The following is a 21046-nucleotide window of genomic DNA, read 5'->3' on the forward strand; positions in this document are numbered from 1 at the left end:
ACACATTCCGACTGCACAGATAAAATGCACGCCATAAATGATGGTCTTTTACAGTGCACTTTAAATGTGTGCCATAAAATACTGAGCTGTAGTGTCCCTACGCAATTCTTCTTTTGGGAATTGGTGAGAACGGGAAGGAAACCAGGTTAACAAAAAAAGCAGTTGTATTTGGATTAACTTTGGACGGTATTCCCAACTATATATGTGCGTCTGTCGAGCTCACTTAATTACGCACTGTCTAGCTCAGCTTATGGCTTCAGTAACATCTCATTCTAATGTTAAGCTTATTAGTGCAATTCATGAAAGTGAAAATGGTTACCATCCCAGTAGTCCCACAGCAGTTGCGGAGGTTGAAACAGTTGCTAAAGGAGATGCCGCAGTGAAGGAAGACTCCATTCAAAACCGAAACCATATAAAGGTTCCACTAATCGAAAATGATGAGGGTATTTTCTTGACATGGGAAGATTTGTGGGTGAGAGTAGCTTCAAATTTAAATGAGGGAGAAAAGCATAGTAGTGATGGAAGAAGCTGCAGATCAATCCTCCGAGGGGTAACTGGTTATGCCAAACCAGGGCAGCTCTTGGCTATAATGGGTCCTTCTGGTTGTGGCAAATCTACTCTTCTTGATGCTTTAGCAGGTAATGATGTTTTGAAGCTGCGCATATATATGTATTTATGTATATATGATATGTACGTACATATATAGGGAGCCGATGTATGGTGCCATACATGAGAGTTTCTGCTCTCCACTCCCTTTTGGTTGTTTAAAACAGTTACTTTTTAAAATAAAATTAAAAAAGAAAGGAAAAAAAAAGATATTTGAGCTTTTAGATACAATTCTCTAATTTTCAAAATTTCTAAAGAGAAACTTGATAGTTTCAATTTTTTGATCATATATCTGCTTGGTACAATTTAGTCAACTAGTAACATTACAAATAATTCAATTGCAACATTTATAAATTGTATATATTATTAGTGACTAGAATTGTACCAAACATATGTTTGTTATTTGATAAAAAATTAAAAACTATAATGCTTCAAGTAAAAAGTTTTGAGAATAGCGTCCTAAATCTAACAAGGATCCGGGCACAGAAATAGGGGGTGGCTGAGTGTGCTGTAGCCCACCCCATTTTTTAGAGAAATATATGCAGGGTATAGGTTATAGAATAGTCTTTCGCCAATATCCTCTAAAGGCCTTTCCCTCTCTCTCATCTCTAATTCATTTTCTTCTATTCTTTTATAGTTATCTTCTGTGATTCTTTTTTTAGTTTTTTCTTTCCTTGTGTATTTAGTTCTTTTCGGTTCATCTAACAAAGATTTCTCTATCAGACCAAAACAAAATAAATGAATTCTCCAATTTTATCATTTTTTCAATTAAGAGGTCAGCATTGAATTCTAATATAGGATCTAATTTAGTTTTTCATCAAGGAAATGTCATAAAACTGATTAGTGAATTTGTTCTTTCCTTCAAACACAGAACTTAGTTTGATTGACCTCACCTTCTTTTACAATTTTAGTTCCGTCCCTGTAAGGATCTAATCACAAAATCCTAGTTATATATGCAGCCATGCAGTTTATATACAAATTAAGGTATAATTGACATAAATAATGAACACTCAGGTAGAATGAGTTCAAACACAAGGCAAACAGGGGATATCCGTATAAATGGACATAAACAAGCACTAGCTTATGGAACTTCGGTACGTAAAATAGTTATTAAAACTAACATAAATTACTTTTTGTACGTAAGGTTAATAATGAAGAGTTAACGAAATATGACCAACTATGTGCGTGTATATATATAAACAGGCATATGTGACACAAGATGACACTCTAATGACCACATTAACGGTGAAAGAAGCTGTATACTACTCTGCTCAACTGCAGCTACCAGAGTCAATGTCTAAGTCAAAGAAGAAAGAGAGAGCACAAGTGACCATAAGAGAGATGGGTTTGCAAAATGCCACGAACACAAGGATCGGAGGTTGGGGAGCCAAGGGCCTCAGTGGTGGCGAAAAGAGAAGAGTTAGTATCTGCATTGAGCTTCTTACACAACCAAAACTTCTCTTTCTGGATGAACCAACAAGCGGACTTGACAGTGCTGCGTCTTTTTATGTGATGAGCAGAATTGCCAATCTTAGTCATAAATCGTCTCAGAGGACCATAGTTGCTTCCATCCATCAGCCTAGCTCTGAAGTCTTTCTACTCTTTGACAATCTTTGTCTTCTGTCTTCCGGTGAAACTGTATATTTTGGTCCTGCTTCTGCAGCGAATGAAGTGAGTTTGTCAAATTTCTTGATTGATAATTTGAGTAATTAGTAACCAACTTGTACCCCGCTTTGTTTTCAATTCTCTATAGTTTTTCGCTGCAAGTGGTTTTCCATGCCCAACTTTCCTGTATCCATCAGATCACTTCCTCAAGACCATAAACAAAGATTTTGAGCTGGTAAGCAATTTTCTGTTGATCTTTTCTGATCCTGCTAGTGCTAACAGTACTTGTTTGACTGTAAATACGGGAACAAGTACTAGAAATAAAGTAAAGTACCATTTTACAATTTGGTCACCAAAAATTACACTCCATCATTAGCTATTTTGGTTTTGTCTAACTCACACTATAACGTGTGTATTAATTAACGTAAAGAACACGTATAAAAGTTACATGCTTGAAATTGTGGAAAGTATGAAATTCACAGTGCGACACTATATTTTGAGTTTGAATTTTGTTTAGAGTTCCTGAACTAATTTACTACTCGACTAGGCTTGGAAATGTGGAGAGTATGCTTGAAAACAAAGTTCCTAAACTAATTTACTACTCGATCATTTTTGTTACAATTTAAGGGGGAAAAGAAAGATTATCATTATAAATGTTTTTATCGTAAATTTTTTTTAAATTGTGATTTTAGCAAGTACTACTATTAATTAATTTCAAATGCAGGACATTGAGCAAGGTATAGCCGGAGGCCCGGAACCCGGAAGAACACCCACAGAGGGAGCTATTCATAATCTAATGCAGTCATATAAAACATCTGAAAGTTATCACCAACTCCAAAGACAAATAGCTGAAATCTTCAAGAAGGTAATTAAGCTAATAAGTATGCAATAATCAAATCCGTTCATTAATTCTGTGCCATAAAATCTAATAAATGCCTCAATTGCAGCTAACTTTGTTGTTCTATATATTTACATGGAATCAATTTAGGATTGTGAAGCATTAGAAAAGAGAAGCCCTAGATCCTTTGTGAATGCTGGCTTTGTCACACAATGTCTTGTACTCACAAGAAGATCCTTTGTGAACATGTACCGAGATCGAGGCTACTACTGGTTGCGCCTTTTCATCTACATAGCCCTAGCTGCCGGCCTAGGCACTATCTATTATAATCTTGGATACACTTATGCATCAATTCAGGTAAGATATCGATCGAGATATATATATATATATATATATTACTTGCTAGGAATGTGGGTATGTATAATTGCCATCCGAAGAGTCTTCTTCGAAGTGTCCAGTTAAGGTTTAGTGGTTTACCCCCATATGATCCGCCATATGATATACCAACGAGATTTTCGGCGTTTGTTGCTCGGAACTTAATTGCGATTTCATTTACATATAATTAAACAATTAAGGATTTCATGTAAATTCTATATTAATTTGTTCCTCAACGGGTTATCTTATAAATTTGAAATGCTATTTTGGGGTTAATCAATGAGGGAAGAGTTGCAGTACTGGAATCCCTTTTTTATTATTCTTATCATAAGTCATTTCTTTAAACAAATTATGCGTATGTACTAATGAACGTGTTAGATATACGTTAATTGTTTCAGGCACGAGGCTCTCTACTAGCATTTGTGGCTTCATTTCTAACTTTCATGGCCATTGGTGGGTTTCCTTCCTTTGTGGAAGACATGAAGGTATTCATTATCTCCTTCTAACGTCTTGGCCGCAATGAAATAATTTAATGTGAACTAAAAATGATCACATTAGTTAGCTCTCACGAAATTTAAGATCTTCAGAATTTCAATAGATTTAGCAAGCTATTCCAATTATATTCTTAACTTTCCTTGATTCAATTTGTGACTACGCTATTTTCTATAGGTTCATACATAAGAAATAGTTCTGCTCTTGTACAATGTCAGGTATTTGAACGTGAAAGACTGAATGGGCACTATGGTGTTAGTTCATTCGTCTTCGCCAACATATTTTCTTCGATGCCTTTGTTGATGTTGATTTCATTGATTCCTGGAGCAATAACCTACTATCTTGCTGGACTTCACAGTGGATTTGAACACTTCTTCTACTTTGCCTCTGCACTATATGCTTGCATGATGCTGGTTGAGAGCCTAATGATGATAGTTGCGAGCATCGTGCCGAATTTCCTTATGGGCATAATAGTTGGTTCTGGATTGCAAGGGATTATGTTGTTATGCGGCGGATTCTTCCGGCTACCAAATGATCTTCCGGATCTTGTGTGGAAATACCCATTGTACCATATTGCCTTCCACAAGTATGCATTCCAGGGAATGTTTAAGAATGAATTTGAAGGAACAACGTTTCCGAATGATGATCAACTTAGAATCGGTAACTCTAAGTGGATTACTGGCGACAGCATTTTGAGAGATATATGGCAGGTGGAAATGGGTTACTCTAAATGGGTTGATCTTGGTGTCTTGCTAGGAATGATAGTTCTGTATCGAGCTTTGTTCTTAGTTATCATCAAGATCACTGAGAAAAGGAAAACTATTACCTTAGCTCTTCTATCCGTGGCTCCGAAGCAAAGCGTGCAAGTATTGGTGAATCCCTCCTCTACTCCATTGCATGGAGAGAGCCAGTAGAATGGTAACAACGTAATAGCTTGTACGTATGTGTGTCTGGTGATGATGATCATCTAATACTAGAATAAAATTGAAAATAAGAGAGTTGATACTCCAAAAAAGTATGAGACATGTTGTATGCACATTTGAAGTTCAATAAGGAAATATACATGTGCAAATCACATATCTTCTCAAACTGTCATGTCACTCATGTGGACTCGCATCACAACTACACTCTTAGGGCTTGTAGATGTGGGTGTGTTGTGGAATGTTATGAAAATACTTAATGCTCATCAATTGATTTAGTCTCATTGATGATCTAGGTCTTGGGCCTGAAATTCAAGCCCAATTACTTAAATCCAGGACAAAATGGTGAACATGAGAATTGGGCCAAAGTCTCTTTTAAAATCTAAAGCCCATATCAAAAAACTCAATCCTTTTCTTTTTCTTCGTTCCAGTCTCACCTCTTTTTCCCACAGCAACCTTATATTCAGATGTCATATCAAAATCCTTAAGGGTGATGGATTCCTTCTGCTAATTAGTGAAGGAGAGACCTTGAGATCATCTTCTTCTTTTTTTAGGAAGCGATGTAAGAACAAACTCAGCACTCTTACCCGAATTTATTAAAAATTAAGTAAAAAAAAATACATAGTAAGGGGGGCTAGACCAAACCTTGCAGAGAGAGAATACAAAATTGCAAAGTACAGAAGATACAAAAAAACCATTGAGAAGCGGGGGACTAGGCCAAGACCGCTTCCAAAACAAACATAAAACTAAAAGACAAAAGAAAGAGACACTGCTTATCTTTTATGTTTTTCCCATCCATAAAAATAAAGCAACCCTTCCACTATGAAAAACTATAATTTGGAAAACCCAAATAATTAGCTTGTAGAAACCTGTGGAGTTCACTAGGAGGATTATCATACAAGTAAACGTTGCATTTGAGATTCTCATATTTGCCATCTTGTCAGCTACAATATTACCTTCTCTAAAAATATGACTACATCGAAAATTCATTTGGTGTACTTTAGAGAGACAATTGCCCCAACGAACTCTTAAATTCCATGGAGGAGAAAAGGACCTAGAAGAGAAGCAAGCTACCACACTAATAGAATCACTTTCCAACCACAAATGGAACCACCCTCTAGCAAAGGCAATTTCGATAGCCAAGATAACAGTATAAAGTTCATAATAGAAGGAAGAATTCCAGCCAAGAGACTGACAAAAACTCCCTAAAAAACCACTTGAGGCATCTCGAAACAACCCCCCCCCCCCCCCCCCCCCCCCACAAGCTGCCGGGCCTGGATTGCCTTTCGCCAAGCCATCAGTGTTTACTTTAACCCAAGGAAAAATTGGTCATTTCCAAAAAACATGGTGAACTTTGGGAAGCCTTACCGCGTTTAGGAGCAACTCCAAGAGAAGACAATAATTGGGCATCCAGAACACCATTTTTGTGACCAGGAGCAAACAAACTAATTTGACGAATCCATGACATAATAGAACAACACATATTAGAAAAGATAGGGGGAAGATTATCAAACCTTAGCCTATTCTGAGCCTTCCATATTTCCATGAAAGTAAACATGCCAGCCGCTAGCCACAAATTAAAGAGCTGAGAGGAGAAAGGCTTTCGACAATAACTCACCCAAAAGTCCAGCAGAGAGTCAAAAGAAGAATAAGAAGAACCAAATTGAGCAGCCAATCATCTCCAAACCCGTTGGGCAAAAGGGCAGTGTAAAAATAAATGTAATGATGATTCTGCAGAACTATTAGACACAACAGGAATCCCACCTATTTTCACTCGATCAGCAGTAGGTAACCGATCAAACAAGATTCTCCAAACCAAGAAAGAATAACGAGGGGGGATGAAAGGCCGCCATAAATTAGAAGCTCAATCCTTTACACTAAGATGATGCCTAAAAAATTCATAGCTGACAGACAAGGATAGCTCACTAGAGGAAGAAAGCACCCAAATAAGCATATCTGACTTCTCAATAAGAGGGAGAGCAATATCTGAAATCTGTCTAGCCAAATCCGGAAAAGTGTGACAAAAGAAAGGAGGAAGTTGCCATGAATGATGTGAAATAAAATCTGCCACCTGAAGATTGCTGAAATGAGACCAATTTGAGATACCGAAAGTTTCCAAAATAGGAGCTTGAAGCCATTTATCCTTCCAAAATGACACAGATTTACCATCCCCAATCAACCATCGAGACTGCTGAACAAAATGAGAAGCAATAGACCGGAAACCTGGCCAAATTGAAGACTTCCGATAACTCAAAATTTGCGATTATTCAAAATTGGATACCTAAACCGCACATATTTTCCCCATTGAGAAGAAGAGGTATAAGAGTCCGAAGCAAACTTCAAAATAGCAGCTGAATTAAGAGAGGATAAAGTGAGAATACCAAGCCCACCTTCCTGGTTTGAGACACAGACTTGAGCTCAAGGAATAGTTACTATCTTTCGAGTCCCAATGTTACCGGACCAAATAAAGTTACGTGCCCATGACGTTTATTTCTTGACAAGATACACCGGCCACTGATACACAGAGAAACTATGAAGCAACATGCTCTGAAAAACTTATTACACAAGTTGAGTACGGCTAGCCATAGAAAGAAGTCGCCCTTGCCAACCTATGAGCCTTGCATTTGCTTTATCCGCAATAACTTGAAGATGACACCTCCGAGGTTTACCAAAAAAAATTGGAACACCCAAATAAAGAAAAGGCAACCTACCTGCACGAAAGCCCAATATTCGCTGAATTGATGCCTGCCTATGATGATACTTGGCTCCAAGATAAAAGGTACTTTTCTGTGCATTAATATAATGACCAGAAGCTTCACTATAACGATCAAAGAACTTTCGCAAGTGGCTGAGAGAAATTTTTTCCCCATGACAAAAAACAACAAGATCATCTGCATATAACACATGAGAAGGGGGGATGTAGTTCCTTGGAAAAGATAAGGCTTCAACTGACTAGTGTGAAGTAACATGGATAAGCTACGGCTGAGAGCTTCTTCAGCAAGACAAAATAGAAATGAGAGAAAGGGTCCCCTTGTCTAACCCCACGAGAACAAGAGAAAAAGCCCTGAGGAGAGCCATTAATTAAAACTGATAACCTTGCTGATTGAAGAATAGTGATAATCCAGTTGAAGAAAGTAGTAGAAAACCCAAAATTATATAAAACGAGGAGCAAAAAATCCCAATTCAGCGTGTCAAAAGCTTTAGCTATGTCCACTTTGATCCTCACATTACCACCATAGGCCTTACGGTCAAGAAAATTAAAACATTCAGACACTGTACCAATACAATTCAAAATTTGCCTACCAAGAAGAAAAGCATATTGCTATGGTGATATTATACTAGCAGCAATTAATCTCAAGTGACAAGCCAAAATCTTTGGAATTATCTTGAAAAGAAAATTGGCCAAAGCAATAGGCTGAAATTGAGCAATTTCATGGGCATCCTGAACTTTTGGAATGAGAACCAAAAAATTACAATTCATGTTAGGAAACAGCCAATTTTGCATGAAAAACTGTCTCACGCATGCAACCACATCGCAACTGACAATATCCTAACAAGCTTGATAAAAAGAACCTGGAAAGCCATCAAGACCTGGTGCGCTAGAAGCATCCATAGCAAAGACGGCATTTTTAATTTCTTCTGCAGTAGGGATTGTTATAAGCAAATCATTCGCATTTGTGACCAATGAAGGAATAACAGAGCATACTTCATCTATATTTGTTGTAGGTGTTGAAGAAGAATAAAGATTGTGATAGAATCCTACTACATGAGCTGCAATTTCTGAAGGAACAAATAGAATCTTATCCCCATCATGAATAGAAGACATTCGAGCACTAGCAGAATGAACCTTGGCATAGGCATAGGCATGAAAAAAAGAAGTGCTGCAATCCCCATCAGTGAGCCATTTAACCCGAGCTCTGTCTTTCCAAAAACTTTCTTGCATCTTGACCGCATTCAAAACACACAACTTTGCCTCAACCTCCTGTTCAAATTTTTTATCGTTCAAACCATGGATAGCAATGTCTTATTGAATTCTAGATAAAGCTTCACGAGCCCTATTAACATTCTGATGGACATCACCAAAAACCTCTTTATTCCAATTCCGCAAACATGATTTCAAATAAGCCTTCAATTTCTGCAAAATGACATACATCGGGCAGCCCCAAAATCGGCTAGAACGCCAACAAGTAGCTACTGTTTCATGAAAACTATGATGATTCAACCACATAGACTGAAACCTAAAAGGCTTAGGGCCACTTGGAGAGAGCTTTGAAGCAGAGAAAATTAAAGGGGTGTGGTCAGAGACTGCACGAGGCAGAGCAATGCAGCTAGAGAAAGGCCAAGCTTCAAACCAACTAGTGTTGCAAAGAGATCTGTCTAACCGAAGCTCAACATGTACCCTAGATACCCAACCATTCATCTAAGTAAAAGAGGCCCCAGATGTGTCCAAATGAATAAACTCACAAGTATCTGACATATTCTGGAACTCTACGGGATGGAGGAGGACCCCCTGATTTTTCATGAGCTCCCAACGCATAATTAAAGTCCGCAATAGCCATCCAAAGGAGAGTTGTTTGAGCACTAATAATTGATAACTCATGCCATAAATCCCTGTGTTTGATGTAAGAAGTAGAAGCATAAATAAAAGAGAATTGGCTAAGTTCATTCTCAAGAGATACCTGAATAGTGACTTGCTGCTCCGTATTAGAGATAATCACTGGACTAGGAACATGAAAACCCTTTAACAACCAAAGAGTTGGAAGCCTAGCTCCACGGTCATTAGCCACAACAAAGTCCAAATTCAAAGAAGACCAAAAAGTTGGAGAAATTGAGTTAAAACTCACCATCGGCTCATCAATGCAAATAAAATTCTGTTTATGAATCCGACAAATATTTGAGAGTTCAAATTGGAAGTCAATGTTACCAACTCCCTTGATGTTCCAATAAAGAACCTTCAATATAGATACTTCTGATTTTTTTTCCTGTCCCATTTTGAATAAGGACCTTCACTGACAATGGCCTGTTTGACTTGTTGTTTCTGTTTTTTCTTTTGGGATTTGGAAAGAGCCATAACAAAATCATCCTCCACTATAGCTTCTTTCTCATCATGGCTAGTAATTAAACTATTAAAGAAATATCCCTAGCTCAAGCACCCACATGCTCAAACCCAGGAGGGACTCCACCAGTAGAAACCTCAGGTTGGTTAATTAATTGATCATCTTCTACCATGTCATGCCAACTTTGACCACTCTGTGGAGAATTAAACTGAGTTTTTTGGGCCAGCACTGAGTGAGGATTGCTAGGAGCACTTCTCTCCCCATCAGTTTCATCAACACTTGCATCATCATCAGCAGTATGGACATTAGAAACATCCAAATTAATATTATTGCATGTAGTAACCATTGTAGTATTTTGAACCTTCGCAACAACCAATTGCTTACTTTTCTCTTGACTTTTATCAACTATTACTTCCATATCATTATCTGCAAGGAGGGAAAAGGAATTCCCATTAAGTACATAAGGAGAAACAGCCCCTCCACTACTTCCATCTTCAAGATTGACCATGGGTTCATTGACCACCAAATCAGCAATACGACCAAGCTTGTTGTCCACCACCTCCACTAAAGCTTGGTTAACAAACTTTGCAATCACCACATCTGAGTTTACTGCCTCCTTAGAAAGAACTTGTTGCTGAACCGAGGGCTTACTTTTCACTCTATACTCTTGTCGAATCGCAGGTTTAGCATGCTTGGAACCCTCCACCACCCCCTTAGAGTGCAAAAGATCTCCAGTATCCTTATTAAGGTGTTTGCACCGATCAATGGTATGCCCAACTAATCCACAATTGTCACACATATTTTCATAAACGACGTCAACAGGAAAACAATGCGTTTCTCTTTCAACCATCAAGGAAGAAGGCAAATTACCTGCCATATCAACATCCACTAGAACTCTAGCAAAGTAGCCAAATTCTCTTTCTTTGGTAGCCCTATCCAATTGCAATGGAGTTCCCACACCTCTAGCAATCTCCATAAGATGTTGCGGATGCCAATAATCTTGGCTTAAACCATAAAGTCTTACCCAAATTTGAGAATGAGTCTGATGTAGTGCATCAACAGGCTTGAAATCAGGTTGCCATTGCGATAAGCGAAACAACCCACTAGCCAATGTGCAAGTGCCTCCACCCCAAATTCTCCGCATATCCTCTTCTGTGTTGAAATGGATATCGAAATAGCCTTTCCCCAAGGGAACCAGATGCCATGGTGATGAGATCTTCCACAGGGAGGCAAGAGAGGCCTTCAAATCATAAAGTTTCAAAGGAGTAGAGCCTTTACGGAGCAACAAACGACCAATCAGATTAGTCTTAAAAGTCTTTAGCTAATCTTGATAGAGTTGTTCATTGATTTTGACATACGTCGTATCACCATGAACCACCGGAATCGGCAATTGACTAAGATTCACAGTCGACTCTATTGAACAGGAGAGAACAGAGGCAAAAGTCTTTGCTTTGGCGGCTTGTGGAGGCAACTGGGATGGGCTCCCTGATGACCCAAGAAGATTCAGAAAGGACCAGGGGCAGACCGCCCTCGGCTCTCAGGAAAGAGGGGCCGCCATGGTGTTCAAGCGACAAAGGAATAGGGCAAAGCCCTAGGGCTTATTGTGTGTTTGCGTTCGCTCGTGGAAGAGCGTTTTTTTTTTTTTCTTTTGGTCCAGGTGAAGGATTCCTTTTTCATGAGATCCAGAACCTGCCCTCCCTTGATATCATCTAAGGAACATTCTTTTCTTCCTGAAACAATGAGTGTACAATTGGCAATTCTCCTCGCCCATCTCGTTCCATGTTTCATGTCATTGCGGTTGCGTCTACTACAGCCATTGTCAACTATTGTAGCAACTTTCACTTCCCATATTCTTATCTCTCAAGTAAGAACTTTTTTTTTTTTTTTCTGGATTTTAGGGCATAAATTGTATATGGATTAAGGAGGAAAGGTTTTACCCAAAAATCAAATGCACTGAGTCAGCATATCACCCTCTAAATAGAGTCTTATAAAGGGGGATGTACTTACATAAGCATTTGCAAGCATAATTAGCTATAATGAGCCACGCTCATGCTACCTCTAGCTAGCGGTACCAACTCTCGCCAAAAGAGTGACCTACGGGAACACTAGGCTACCGCCTGAGCCCCGGCTTACCCCCAGATCACAACTGACGCGCCGCCACGCGCCTCGCCAAGACAGCATCAGAAGCTAGGGGACTGAAGCATATCAGTCCCACATCGAAAACATGGAGAAGATCAGCTCCCTCCTCAGCTATAAAAGGTTTTCTCCTCTCTCTTCATTAATTACGCATTTATTACTTACCTACTGTTACTTTGTCAACATAAATACATTGACTAACTTAGGCATCGGAGAAGAGAAGACCGCCCAACGCGGTCTCTTTCTGACGCCCCTCTGTATTTTACTTGACAGGTAGCGGAAGCTCTGAGAATATCACAAGTAGCGGTTCACCCATCGGACCAGCGTTAACCAAGGTTTAGCTGCCGCTGAATCTTAGACATTAATATTGGCGCCGTCTGTGGGAACCCTTGAACAAATTCCACCCCACCACAACAATCACTATGGCTAACGGTAGCGGGGGAAACGTTGAGGAGCAAGCGGATCAATCCGCCAACCCCCACCCACCAACCCCACGACTAACATTAACCCAGCGGTCAATGTTAACCGTGCACTATTCAACACTCTAGCCAACCCTAGCGTGGGGCCCCAGGGCTCCTCCTAGGTCCCACTGACCCAAACTGCAGCGGAGATCCAACCGGGCAGCAGTCGCCCACCGATCCAGGACCTAGCCGCTATGTATGAGCTGGCATTGGCAGACCTCTACAAAGCAAACAGGGAGCGCAACAAGAACGCCGAGAGAAGGCGGAGGCCCAAAAGCGGGAAGCTACACTGATGTCAAGGTTCGACGAACTAAAAAAGGCTCTGGAGGCAAACACTAATACAGCACAAAGCGAGCAATTGCAGAGCACCAGACGCAGTCAACCCAATACCTGCGGAGTGATACCCATGCCAATCATACAGATGCATGTATCACTGAACCCACCAGAAATTACGGGCCCACCTCCTCTACCCCGCCTAATGATGGAGCAGGAGGCAGAATCACAGCCAAACACCAACTGCTCGGCAGCAAGGGCTAGAACTAAAGGTAATCCACCCGCCCCCGGGCAGGAGCTAGTTCAACGGAACCTCTAAGCGGGGCCCGCTGGTGACACAACCGCCCTAATTCTGGAAAGGATGCAACAATTAGAGCAAAAGCTAATCCGGGCGGAGGCAGGCGCTGATCCGCTCTTTATGTCCAGACCAGGGCCATTCACTGCCAAGATCCTGTATGCCATCAGACCAGCACACGCAAAGACACCAAAGATGTCACATTACAGCGGCATGTCTGACCCCTTCGTCTACATGGACACCTTCAAAAAAGTCACTAACAACAAGGGATTTGATGACTCCACCCTCTGCCACTTGTTCAGCGAAACATTGGATAGTGAGGCAATGAGCTAGTTCTTTGAATACCCGCCAAGATCCATCGACTCATTTCATGCACTGTCAAATGCTTTCCTTGCTCGGTTCATCTTGTTGGGTGCTGGACATCACAACACAAATCAGTTGTTCAACCTCAAGCAGGGGGCAGAGGAAACATTAAAGGCGTTTGTCACCAGGTGGCGAGCGGCAACGTCTCAATGCAGCGATCTTGATAAAACAATGGCGCTGGCAGCTTTCAAGCAAGGACTCCTCAATTGGCCATTTCTCTATCACCTTAATTATAATCATCCAAATGTCGCGTATGACCATGTCATGAGCGAGGCTGTGATCCATGCACAGGCAGAATTCATCACATATGGAGAAACCCCCCACCACCGCCAACACCTGCAAAATCCGCTCTACCCTCCGCCAACCATCAGGAAACCACTAGCAAAACCTCTGCTACACTGCCAACTGATAAGAAAAAAGAATGGCAACTAATAAGAAGAGAGAGTGTCCGAGGGCGAATATCTAACAACTCGCTCCAAATATACAGGTATCTTTTGAGAGAAGCCATATATTAGGAATTAGATCACCTCGATTATTTAGAGAAACTAAACGGAGATTGAGAGAAGCCCAATATGTAGCTGTAATAGAGTCAAAAGCCACCATAGGTTCAAAGTCAGACTTATATTGATGACAAACAGTAGCCAATACAGAGCAAGTAGCGGAGTTTCCAATGCCCCTAAGTTCCAATAGAGAATCTTCATTGAAGTTTCTTGGGATTTTGTTCGAGGCTAAGGCTCAGAACAAGCACTAACAGTCCTCCTTTGCTCCCTACCCTATTGTTTCTTTTGGGAATTGGTGATAACGAGAAGGAAACCAACGATATCATATCCTCCCTGTTAGCAAAACAGCAGCTGTAGTTGGATTAACTTTGGGCGGTATTCCCTGTTGAAAATATATACATCCCACATGGAAAAAATGAGACCTTGCCTATGAGTTTACAAGGGTTTGGGTCACTCCATCCATTGGCAATTGGTTTTGGATGTGAACCCCAGATTACTTTATCATGGTATTAGAGCAGGTTACCCACGTGTGCATGCCTAACTGCCACACGGGCTCCACATCACCGAAAAGTTGTTCACGTGTATGGCTTGAAAATTCACCACACGTGCGGAGGCATGTTGAGAATATATACATCCCACATGGGAAAAATGGGACATTGTCTATGAGTTTATAAGGGTTTGAGCCACTTCATCCATTACCAATTGGTTTTGGATGTGAACCTCATATTACTTTATCATTCCTAACTATATATGTGTGTCTATCAAGCTCACTTAATTACGCACTGTCTAGCTCAGCTTATGGCTTCAGTTACATCTCATTCTAATGTTAAGCTTATTAGTGCAATTCATGAAAATGAAAATGGTTACCATCCCAGTAATAATTGGTTGTGTGCTTGCTGATGACTTTTTTCAAAAGAGAGGTGTATATATCTTTTTTGTTTTTTTTTTTTAAAGTGGGCTGGTGCGGCTGCCCTCAAGCCTTGATTAATGAAATAGCAGAATACAAGGGGAGGGACGTAGAGCCTGAACCCTAGATTACAATAAGCATAGAGGAAACATCCTGAAATAATACCAGAAATCCCTACAAAATCCATGTATTCTAACAAGCACCAATTAGCAAAGAGTGCACGAGTGGCTACTCTATTTGCTATGACATAGCGGTGACATACCGGAAAGATAACTCTATGACAAAAAAGTATAATTACAAATAAAACAGTTTTCCCACTATATTGCCGCATGAGGAAAAAATCCTGCGACACTCTATTTCATCCTGCCGCTAGGAGGTTGCGTCCATTTAATCAAGTAAATAGCTCGCTGCCTTGCTAGGCCAGACAAAGCACACTAAGTGTGCATACCGGGACAACGCCCAGGTCGCCCTACCAAATAGTGGTAAGGACTTATTTCCGGCAAAAAGCCACATATTACTAAACTTAACAAACAATAAACCATAATAAGAAAATAAAGGCAACATAGGCCAAGAGCCCAAGCCCAGGCCCAGGCTCAACCATCATCACGCCCAAGCCCTAGTAGCAAACTACACAGGCGTCGAAGTCTCCATCTCGGCTACACTTCTCTCGCCGTCCCACGGCCGGCAGTGCCTTCACTGCCACGTACCCTTCGCCGGCTGGATACAGGTTTTCTCTCCAGCCAAACATCAGATAGGCAGCCCCTCACAATCAATCCCCTTGCCAGAGCTGATCCACCCAAACCAAACCAAACCAGATTGGAATGTTCCGATCAAATCCGAGCCTCGCCGTCACCGCACCAGGCAGTTCACGCTTCAATCTAGGATAGAGCGACAGCTGCCCAGCCCGCCAACCTTCAAACCACCGCTGTGCTTCCCCAATCTAGCCTCCAAGCAATTCGGACAACAACTCCTCCACCTCGCAGTTTCCACTCCGGTTGAGCCTACATCAGGACACTAGGTCCTCTCTTACCCATCCAACGACGACGCCGCTTGGGCGTGCTGTCGGACAGGACATCTATACCAGAGCGCGGCGCCTTCTAGGTTTCTAGGTTTTTCTCTCGTCTGTTGAGGTGTATATATCTATGGCTTCAGGAATTGGTCTTGGTTGCAAAGGGTTCAGAGTATGTGGATCATCAGATTTCAGTTTGAATTAGGTCCTCTTCCTAATTCATTAATTGAAGTCTTGCAATTTGGTCTCGAGGGTCGACGCAGTGCTGAATTAAAGGAACTATGGATTGTTTGTTTTACCACACTATGACCCAGTTTGGTATTGCAATTAGAATAATTGGTTGTAAAAAATCGCAAGTGTGAGAACAATCAACGGTTAAATAAATCTGTTAAGTGTTTGGTAAATTATCTTTTTTTAATTACAATAAAAAAAAAGTAGATTGATATGTTTGGTAACTTGAGTGCAAAAACTGCAGTAATTTTATGTAATGACCAAAGCAGATAAAATGCTTTAAAAAAATTATATTTGAAGGCCTAAAACATATTTTTATTTTTATTTTTGCTCCCTCTCACTTTCGTATATACCAGAACCTCATATATATATATATATATATATATATATATATATATATATATATTACCATAACCTTATATATATGATCAAACAAAACTTTATTTAAAGACGTTCAACAACTTTTTATTCCTCTCTCATTCTCTCTTTGCGTAGATCATATATAAATGTGTGTGTATATAATAGCAGAACTTCATGTATATAATCAAACAAATGTACTAGTTAAAAATAAAATCCACAACCTGCATGAAAAGTAAAATAAAGTCTTGTATCTAAATAGGTGCACCCATTAAACTTGAAGCAATATTGTTTCTCAATGCCTCCATTTCTCTGGAAACATGACCGTGACCATTTTGTGCATCATCCTCTCTCCCAGTCTCTTCAATGTCAAGGTTTTCACTTTTGTCAAAAACACAATCACGTACGGAATACCTTCTTATATAGTTGTGAAGTCCCATAGTCGCTATAATAATTTTAACTTGCCATGTCCCGTAAAATATTCCATCTTTTTCTCTACACACCAAAAGTGCGTTCAATAACGCTTCTGATGGAAGAGTGTGCATGATTGAATATCTCTTTATAACCTGTTGGTTGAGCACCTCTACGAAATTCAGGAAGATGATACCTTTGACACTTATATGGTCCCAAATACCATTTCATTTGTGGGTATTCTGCATCCACCAAATAGTATTTTCTTGGAAGAAAAAAAAAATAATAGGTCGATCATAATTTAAAGTGTAAGAACAAATGCATAAATCTATATATATATATATATATTTAAATTACCATTTGGAGGTTTAGGAAATTTCAAAGCTAGATTATGAATTGCTGATTGGAATATTCTTGTATCGTGGGCTGTGCCTTCCCAACCTGCGCATGCGAATGTAAACTGCATGTCAAAGTTGCATACAGCCATTATATTATGAGTTGGTATCCCTTTTCTACCAATGTATGGTACTTGATTCGAAGGTGATATAGTTGCACGAACATGTACGCCATCTATAGCTCCAATACAATCCTGCATAAACTATGATATTTTATACCACGATACTTTTTGTTAAAAAATTAAAAATTAGTATAAGATGTAAAACATACCTTAAAATGAGGCATATATCTATAATCTCCCAATATTTCTGGTGGAATGCTTTTGAACTTAGGATCAGATGGCTTTATGAATTCTTTTGTCATATCACATACCACATTTAGCATTCCACTAAAGTACCTACTAACAGTCTTGCCAAAGTGTTGAAATCGCTCTTGTACATTTCTGTTTCCTGCACCTTCTCCTAAAGTGTACAAAAACATTCCTAACTTCTCAGCTACACTTATTCTCTGTGAGCCCTTCACCTTATAAATATTCTCCAACTCATCACACAATCTTATAAATACATCTTTGTTCATCCAAAACATGTTCTGACAACGGCTTTCATTCCCTTCTAGCAATTCCATCAACCAAATGTTACCGGCCAGTGTATGAAGAATTCATACAAGGGACTTTGTGAATATATTTTTCATAATAGAGTTCTATAACAGAAGCACAAATGCAAATAATTCTGTTAATCTCCTCCTCTTCCTCTCCAAAAATGTCCATATCCAAAACCTGCAATTTATACTAATATCCATCAACCAATCATGTAGTCATATGTGCTAAATATTCAAGGCAAACAAAAAGCAACAATAATAACACTCAAAGATGATACTTATTGAAACAATAATCAACAAAAAAATGTCAAGATCAGAATAATGCAAATTAGACGAAAAATGACACTATTAATCTTCCTCCTTCCCATCTACTTATTATTTTCCCTATCTTGATTACGAAGGATAAATTGAAGCTTCATCTCCGGATCTTTCATCACAGAAAACATTTCCCTCTTCTCTTGGGAGCAAAATAACTCAGTTGCAAACCACCACAGTTGGCTACCAATCTCTATCCCTGACAAACTTTCAACTACCTTCATTACTTCAGAAACACTAGTAGATTGTGAGCCTTTTATCAATGTTGATGATGCGGTACTCCTAGACTCAACTACCTCAACAAGGCGATTAATTTGTTGGGACAGTTTTGCAGCACCTCCCATTTTGCCTCTTTTCCCTTTCAATTCTTTCGTGTCAAGTTGACAATTCGCTCGCTTCTTTCCTATCTCTTTGGTAACTTGAGCTAACTGTGGACTTTCATTAGGGTCAAACTCCTCAGAATCAAGATTATCTTCCAACGCAATAACTTCATCCATTGGAGCTTGGCCGTTTTGAGGTGGTGGTAGATCAGATGAATGTGCCCAAGCATATTTACCGGTAGCTACAGCACATTGAACATCATATCTAACTTTGCCTCCATCTCAGGATTGATGCCTCGAACACTTAATTTTGCATATTGCGGATTTATCTATATTTCATAAAGATAATAGTTAGCATGGAGACATAATACTATCAATATAAAAATAAACAACATAAAACAGTAGACACTTTTAGTGCTCTTAAATTTCTTGTTGCATACCTGTATTTTATTCCTCCACCATTCTTCTGATGCATCGACAATATTTTTAGTGGGATTCCAACCAAGGCCAGTATCCTTTCCGATTAGATCTTTCCATATTTTCCATTCTTTTTTCAGTAAATCCCACTTGTTCTTCAATTGTGATTTGTCATAATTATTTCCAGTCTCTGCATGAAAGTTTGCAACCAAACTAGCCCATCCTTCTTTATTAAAGTGAGTACCAGGCCTCTGTCCTTTTCCAACTTCCTTGATACATAAGTCACAAAATATGGCTACTGTTTGAGGATTCCAGCTGGCAGATTTAGTTCCAGTTTGCCCATTTTCAAGATTGATCGTCTCTGTGCTATTATCACTAGTAATCTTTTTCCTTCCCATCTTTATTAAAGAAGAACAAAGTTTATACACCAATATACTATTTTCAAATTACATACACCTCATAAACAAAATAAGATACCCAAAGAATAAAGAAATCTTAGATCGAACTGTAGCCGAACAATAGCATCAAAGCTATATCAATATATATATAAATGCTTAGAACTGTAGCCAACAAATTAAAAAACAAAAACCACGTCCATATGAAAAGCTATTGTAAAACATCAATAATGTTGTTATGTTGATAACAGCGATAGCATATATTTGGAAGCAATCATATGAGCATAAAGTAAAGAAGAACATGATTTATGACTTCCCAGTTATAGTATTTACTTTATTATAACCAATCATGTTGAGTCACATTCATCAATGAATGTCCAAACAAAACAAAAGAATCCTCACAAAGGGAGCCAACATTCTAGAATTCTCTACTTGAATATTTATAAAATAATACTAACTCTTCTACTGAACACATTCTATGGATTTATATCAGGATACCTAAATACATGTATGCCTCCATTGAATTCATCAATGCCTTTATCAAGGCCGTAAAACATGAGAAAGGCGTAGAAACAATACGAAACCAGAAAAGAAAAGAAAAAAAAACAAGTACTAACAAGTACTGAAGGTTTGATATCAATAAAACTTTGATTGAGTATTCAGAGAATACTACTGACCTATTTGCATAGAAATCACCTCTTCAAATTGGCACCTGCAATCAACCTTTTTCCCCTTCAATAGATAAATAAATATATCAATTGGCAAACAAGTTAATGCATCTAAATCCATCCAAGGCATTAGATAGAAACAGAGAGAGATAGCGACAGAGAGAGAGAGAACCTTAATGAAACGTGATTGAGGATAATGGCATAAGGAAGCTTGAGAAGAATGGCAGAAGGAACAAAACCTTTGCAGAGTTTATATAAGAGACAAACCCTAGAATTAAAAGAAGATAACGCGCTCATCTTTGAGGAGAAAACGAACCGAGCGCGGGCAAATTTGAAGAGAAAACAAAGCAAGCAAGCGTAGATTTGAGGAGAAGACGGAGCAAGCACGCTCATCAGAATTGGATTTGGCGCTGAAACAACGAGGGTTTTTTAGGATTTCAGAATATTTCATTTAAGTTAGCGCGTCTTCATGAGCGTTCCGTAAACACAGATAAGAAAAAGCAGGTAATAATTGAGGTTTTGTGCTGCAATAAATAAAAAAAACTCAGATTTGAAAAGTTTACTAAACGGACAGAAAGCCCAAAATGTTAAAAATAAGCAAAAATTATCCCAAACCACAATACCAAACGGAGACTATGTACTGTGGTTCATTTGCCTTAAAAAAAATTAAGCACATAAAAAATGGCTCCACTTGCTTCTCAAATTCCAAAACGAAAACTCAACCATACACACCATTGCTGCTGTCGTTTTTGTTGTGGCTAGACCAACGCGAAGTATCCTACGTCTCTGTTACTTTTTGTCTGGCTTTACTACTGGTTTCTAGAGCCTTTGGCCTTTGGCCTTTCCCTCGTTTTTTTCTTTTTTATTTTTTTATTTTTTTTATTTTTTTAGATAATGCCCTTTACACGTACAAAAAATTGGCGTACGAACACGTATGCAGGTACGTGGTGCATGTGTCATGTGATGTTGATATTTTATTCCCAATGGATAACTTTACAAACGAATGCAGTCAAAATAACACCCCGTGAAGCTCTTGGGTTTTGAGCCAGCTGAGGGTCCATTTGAGGACATATGCGCATATCATACGGTTCTTTAAACTCAA

The 21046-nt window shown here is 39.2% G+C and overlaps 4 protein-coding genes across 6 annotated transcripts; 1 reads left to right on the forward strand and 3 right to left on the reverse strand.

The window, feature by feature from the left end:
- Nucleotides 1-132: 132 nt before the first annotated feature.
- Nucleotides 133-4985, forward strand: LOC112186525 (ABC transporter G family member 1). Of its 2 annotated transcripts, XM_024324977.2 has the most exons (8): nt 134-638; nt 1621-1700; nt 1810-2277; nt 2360-2446; nt 2936-3076; nt 3200-3406; nt 3823-3909; nt 4135-4985. In XM_024324977.2, the coding sequence occupies exons 1-8, from the start codon at nt 203-205 to the stop codon at nt 4828-4830; spliced, it is 2202 nt and encodes a 733-aa protein (XP_024180745.1). In that variant the 5' UTR covers nt 134-202; the 3' UTR covers nt 4831-4985. The 2 variants fall into 2 exon arrangements, with proteins under 2 accessions (XP_040370186.1, XP_024180745.1); XM_040514252.1 differs by lacking the exon at nt 2360-2446 and having other exon boundaries at nt 133-638.
- Nucleotides 4986-9981: 4996 nt separating this feature from the next.
- On the reverse strand, nt 9982-16865 carry LOC112184899. The gene is made up of 3 exons (XM_024323135.1): nt 16694-16865; nt 11262-11378; nt 9982-11165 (listed from the first exon to the last, which is right to left on the reverse strand). Exons 1-3 carry the CDS (start codon nt 16863-16865, stop codon nt 9982-9984), a joined length of 1473 nt encoding a protein of 490 aa, XP_024178903.1.
- On the reverse strand, nt 16576-20591 carry LOC112186529 (putative nuclease HARBI1). Of its 2 annotated transcripts, XM_024324979.2 has the most exons (5): nt 20117-20591; nt 19954-20008; nt 17503-18007; nt 17194-17425; nt 16576-17078 (listed from the first exon to the last, which is right to left on the reverse strand). In XM_024324979.2, the coding sequence occupies exons 3-5, from the start codon at nt 17854-17856 to the stop codon at nt 16921-16923; spliced, it is 744 nt and encodes a 247-aa protein (XP_024180747.1). In that variant the 5' UTR covers nt 17857-18007; nt 19954-20008; nt 20117-20591; the 3' UTR covers nt 16576-16920. The 2 variants fall into 2 exon arrangements, with proteins under 2 accessions (XP_024180747.1, XP_040370187.1); XM_040514253.1 differs by having other exon boundaries at nt 19954-20591.
- On the reverse strand, nt 18045-19960 carry LOC112186530 (L10-interacting MYB domain-containing protein). The gene is made up of 2 exons (XM_024324980.2): nt 18905-19960; nt 18045-18793 (listed from the first exon to the last, which is right to left on the reverse strand). Exons 1-2 carry the CDS (start codon nt 19277-19279, stop codon nt 18707-18709), a joined length of 462 nt encoding a protein of 153 aa, XP_024180748.1. The 5' UTR covers nt 19280-19960; the 3' UTR covers nt 18045-18706.
- Nucleotides 20592-21046: the final 455 nt, after the last annotated feature.

Source organism: Rosa chinensis, chromosome 2, assembly GCF_002994745.2.
Source record: "Rosa chinensis cultivar Old Blush chromosome 2, RchiOBHm-V2, whole genome shotgun sequence".
In the NCBI taxonomy this organism is placed as follows: Eukaryota; Viridiplantae; Streptophyta; class Magnoliopsida; order Rosales; family Rosaceae; genus Rosa; species Rosa chinensis.

What these genes read in the sequence shown, in the direction of transcription:
- LOC112186525 (XM_024324977.2), top strand. Translation starts at nt 203, where the DNA reads ATGTGCGTCTGTCGAGCTCACTTAATTACGCACTGTCTAGCTCAGCTT. An exon ending in TAGCTGAAATCTTCAAGAAG is followed by an intron (nt 3,077 to 3,199) that starts GTAATTAAGCTA and finishes GAATCAATTTAG; the next exon opens with GATTGTGAAGCATTAGAAAA. An exon ending in ACACTTATGCATCAATTCAG is followed by an intron (nt 3,407 to 3,822) that starts GTAAGATATCGA and finishes TAATTGTTTCAG; the next exon opens with GCACGAGGCTCTCTACTAGC.
- LOC112184899 (XM_024323135.1), bottom strand. Translation starts at nt 16,865, where the DNA reads ATGGGACTTCACAACTATATAAGAAGGTATTCCGTACGTGATTGTGTT. An exon ending in TATTGCTTCAAGTTTAATGG is followed by an intron (nt 11,379 to 16,693) that starts GTGCACCTATTT and finishes TTGGGTCATCAG; the next exon opens with GGAGCCCATCCCAGTTGCCT. An exon ending in GCCGATTCCGGTGGTTCATG is followed by an intron (nt 11,166 to 11,261) that starts GTGATACGACGT and finishes TGCTCCGTAAAG; the next exon opens with GCTCTACTCCTTTGAAACTT.
- LOC112186529 (XM_024324979.2), bottom strand. Translation starts at nt 17,856, where the DNA reads ATGGAATTGCTAGAAGGGAATGAAAGCCGTTGTCAGAACATGTTTTGG. An exon ending in GATATATGCCTCATTTTAAG is followed by an intron (nt 17,426 to 17,502) that starts GTATGTTTTACA and finishes TAGTTTATGCAG; the next exon opens with GATTGTATTGGAGCTATAGA. An exon ending in ATTTCCTAAACCTCCAAATG is followed by an intron (nt 17,079 to 17,193) that starts GTAATTTAAATA and finishes TGGTGGATGCAG; the next exon opens with AATACCCACAAATGAAATGG.
- LOC112186530 (XM_024324980.2), bottom strand. Translation starts at nt 19,279, where the DNA reads ATGGGAAGGAAAAAGATTACTAGTGATAATAGCACAGAGACGATCAAT. An exon ending in GGTGGAGGAATAAAATACAG is followed by an intron (nt 18,794 to 18,904) that starts GTATGCAACAAG and finishes TATGAAATATAG; the next exon opens with ATAAATCCGCAATATGCAAA.